This window comes from Cucurbita pepo, unplaced genomic scaffold, assembly GCF_002806865.2.
Source record: "Cucurbita pepo subsp. pepo cultivar mu-cu-16 unplaced genomic scaffold, ASM280686v2 Cp4.1_scaffold002104, whole genome shotgun sequence".
Classification (NCBI taxonomy): Eukaryota; Viridiplantae; Streptophyta; class Magnoliopsida; order Cucurbitales; family Cucurbitaceae; genus Cucurbita; species Cucurbita pepo.
The window spans coordinates 1-3,312 of record NW_019648197.1 but is presented as its reverse complement, the minus strand read 5'-3'; the positions used below and the strand labels follow the sequence as shown (position 1 = coordinate 3,312).

General features: G+C 43.9%; 1 protein-coding gene across 1 annotated transcript; it reads right to left on the bottom strand.

The window, feature by feature from the left end:
- Positions 1 to 1,153: 1,153 nt before the first annotated feature.
- On the bottom strand, positions 1,154 to 3,277 carry LOC111786599. The gene is made up of 6 exons (XM_023666834.1): positions 3,081 to 3,277; positions 2,002 to 2,183; positions 1,622 to 1,906; positions 1,486 to 1,544; positions 1,368 to 1,404; positions 1,154 to 1,277 (listed from the first exon to the last, which is right to left on the bottom strand). The coding sequence occupies exons 1-6, from the start codon at positions 3,117 to 3,119 to the stop codon at positions 1,202 to 1,204; spliced, it is 678 nt and encodes a 225-aa protein (XP_023522602.1). The 5' UTR covers positions 3,120 to 3,277; the 3' UTR covers positions 1,154 to 1,201.
- Between the last annotated feature and the right edge of the window lie 35 nt (positions 3,278 to 3,312).

Here is a 3,312-nt window from a genome sequence, read left to right as displayed (position 1 = left end):
GATGATATTCAATAAAACAAGAGCACTTCTTGAACAAGAGATGCCTGTTTCAAGCATCAAACTTGTAACAGCCCAAGCCCACCGCTAGCAGATATTGTACTCAGGAAGAGGTTTCCATACTCTTATAAAGAATGTTCCATTCTCCTCCTCAACCAATGTGGGATCTCACAATCCACCCCCATCAGGGCCCAGCGTCCTCACTAGCACTCCGCCTTGTGTCCATCTCCCTTTGGTGCTCAGCCTCCTTGCTAGCACATTGCCTAGTATTTGGCTCTGATACCATTTGTAATAGCTCAAGCTCATGGCTATAGATATTGTCCTCTTTGGGCTTTCCCTCAAGGTTTTTAAAACGCATCTGCTAGGGAGAGCCACACCCTTATAAAGAATGTTTCGTTCTCCTCCCCAACCGATGTGGAGTCTCAATATCCACCCCCCTTCGGAGCCCAGCGTCCTAGGGAGAGGTTTCCACACCCTTATAAAGAATGCTTCGTTCTCCTACCCAACCGATGTGGGATCTCACAATCCACCTCCCTTCGAGGCCTAGCGTCCTCGCTGGCACACCATCTCGTGTCCACCCCTTTAGGGCTTAGCCTCCTCGCTGGCACACCGCCCAGTGTCTGGCTCTGATACCATTTGTAACAGCCCAAACCCACCGTTAGCAGATGTTGTCCTCTTTAGGCTTTCCTTTTCAGGCATCCCCTCAAGGTTTTTAAAACGCGTCTGCTAGGGAGAGGTTTTCACATCCTTATAAAGAATGTTTCGTTCTCTTCCCCAACCGATGTGGGATCTCACAAAATTTGTTATAAAATGCTTTATCGGTGAAACGAGACCCTTACTTGTGAAGAAGAAGAAACACGCTACACAAAATGAACGTGACAGCAACGAGAATCCAACNCTCCCTTCGAGGCCTAGCGTCCTCGCTGGCACACCGCCTCGTGTCCACTCCCTTTAGGGCTTAGCCTCCTCGCTGGCACATCGCCCGGTGTCTGGCTCTGATACCATTTGTAACAGCCCAAGCCCACCGTTAGCAGATATTGTCCTCTTTAGGTTTTCCCTTTCACGCTTCCCCTCAAGGTTTCTAAAACGCGTCTGCTAGGGAGAGCTTTTCACATCCTTATAAAGAATGTTTCGTTCTCTTCCCCAACCGATGTGGGATCTCACAAAATTTGTTATAAAATGCTTTATCGGTGAAACGAGACCCTTACTTGTGAAGAAGAAGAAACACGCTACATAAAATGAACGTGACAGCAACGAGAATCCAACCAAATATTACCAAGCTGCAGAGAATAAGAAAGTGTTCAATCGTCTACAACATGACATCAAAAACACGTTTTGTACGAGGAAAACGAAACCGTAGATATACTTACGTGTATACGATACACTGCAATCCAAAGATGGAACATACTGGATCAGGTAGCAGAAACGATTTAAGAAAGATTCAATTATGGTCAGTTCATAATTCATTTACAAAGTAAACACACTTACAGAATCCAATAAATGCCAACAAGAGCATAACAGCAGCAATAACAACGAGGATAAGTCGCCTGCAATATACGACACGAAAACGTGTTACTCGGGGTCACAGAAAGCACTGAAATTTGATAAAAGAGGATCTACTAACGTTTCATCTAGGCCTCTCTGTATGGTGCCTGAGTTATCAGCTGCTGCATCAGTAAGATTGGAAGAAACAGAACTTATCTCCGTGCCAATGTCGTCGATTTGTTTCTTAACGTCGGTAGACAGAAATATCGAATCGACTCCGATAGACTTAGCTGAAGAAAGATAAACTGACAAATTCTTGAGGTTTTTAGCAGTTCCATCTGCCTGATCTACTATATAGTCCAGCGTGCTCGACGAACGGCTATGAAACTTCCCTTGACCGACATATAACACGATGCATCCTACACTGATTCAAAGTAGAAAAACAAAGATATCTTCACATTAACTTCTGAGCCACATTAGAAGATTTATACTGCAGTTTGGAGGGAGAGGGATGTTTACATTGCTGCGATGGTGAAGAATATGAGGAAAGCAAGGGAGAGGGCATAGGCCGTTCGAGAATAGCCATACGGCTCCCTCCGACAACAGCAACGACATAGACAGGTGATGAACAAGCATATACCGAAGAGCACGAACCAAGCAATAGCAATGAGAAAGAATGGAACAGCAGTAAGTGCAACAGACTGCATCAGATTGGAACAGGACAGAAGGCACCATGGTTAACATATTGTCAAAGGACACAACAAGTAGTGAAGATGGGTCCTAAAAACAGGAACCCAAGTTCATATTTAGCCAGAATTCACAATCAAACTGACCCAAACCAAAGTTCATATTAGTTCTCATCAGTGTTTAAGCCTTTCGGTTCACAAAAAAGAAGAAAACAAGAATGAAAAGGACTACAAAGTCACTCTCTTACAACCACCAAATCAATCATAATGTTCAGTATGGTTGGGAGGGAGTCCGACGTTAGCTAATTAAGAGAAAGATCATGGGTTTATAAGTAAAAATACTGTCTCGATTGGTATGAGGTCTTTTGAGGAAACCAAAAGTACAGCCATAGAACTTATGCTCAAAGTGGACAATATCATACCATTGTGAAGATCCGTGTTTCTTAACATGGCATCAGAGTCATGCTCTTAACTTAGTCATGTAAATAGAATCCTCAAATGTCCAACAAAAAAGGTGGGACCTTCAAAAGTGTAGTCAAAAGTGACTCAAGTGTCGAATAAAGGGTGTACTTCGTTCAAGGGCTCCAAAGAAGAGTCGAACCTCGATTAAGGGGAGGCTATTCGAGGGCTCCATAGGCCTCAAAAGAGGCTCTATGGTGTACTTTGTTCAAGGGGAGGATTGTTGGGAGGGTTTATAACTAAGGGATACATCTCCACTGGTACGAGGCCTTTTGGGGAAACCAAAAGCAAAGCTACGAGAGCTTATGTTCAAAGTAGACAATATCATACCAGTGTAGAGATTCGTGATTCCTAACCCAACTCATATAAGACAACCCGAACACAGAGAAGAAGATTAGTACAGAGTCATTGCAACAAACAGAACCCAAAATTGAAATCAGGGAAAGAACTTACAGCCCAGTAATGTTGGCTGCTGATATTCCATCCACCCATATAGGGTTTAAAATCATCCAGCGGGTCTTTCCTCTGAGTCCTCTCTTCAGCCAAAATCAGAGACGAATTCCCAGCAGGGTTCTGCTCCGCAAGGCTTCTTCCAGCCCTCCATGGCTCCGAGACCTCAAAAACTTGAACCCCACCAGAGTTCTCTGAAGTTCATCAAAACCCAGAAAACAAAAACCTCAGATTA

What these genes read in the sequence shown, in the direction of transcription:
- LOC111786599 (XM_023666834.1), bottom strand. Translation starts at nt 3,119, where the DNA reads ATGGGTGGATGGAATATCAGCAGCCAACATTACTGGGCT. An exon ending in TTCTTCACCATCGCAGCAAT is followed by an intron (nt 1,907 to 2,001) that starts GTAAACATCCCT and finishes ACTTTGAATCAG; the next exon opens with TGTAGGATGCATCGTGTTAT. An exon ending in TTGCAGTGTATCGTATACAC is followed by an intron (nt 1,278 to 1,367) that starts GTAAGTATATCT and finishes TATTCTCTGCAG; the next exon opens with CTTGGTAATATTTGGTTGGA.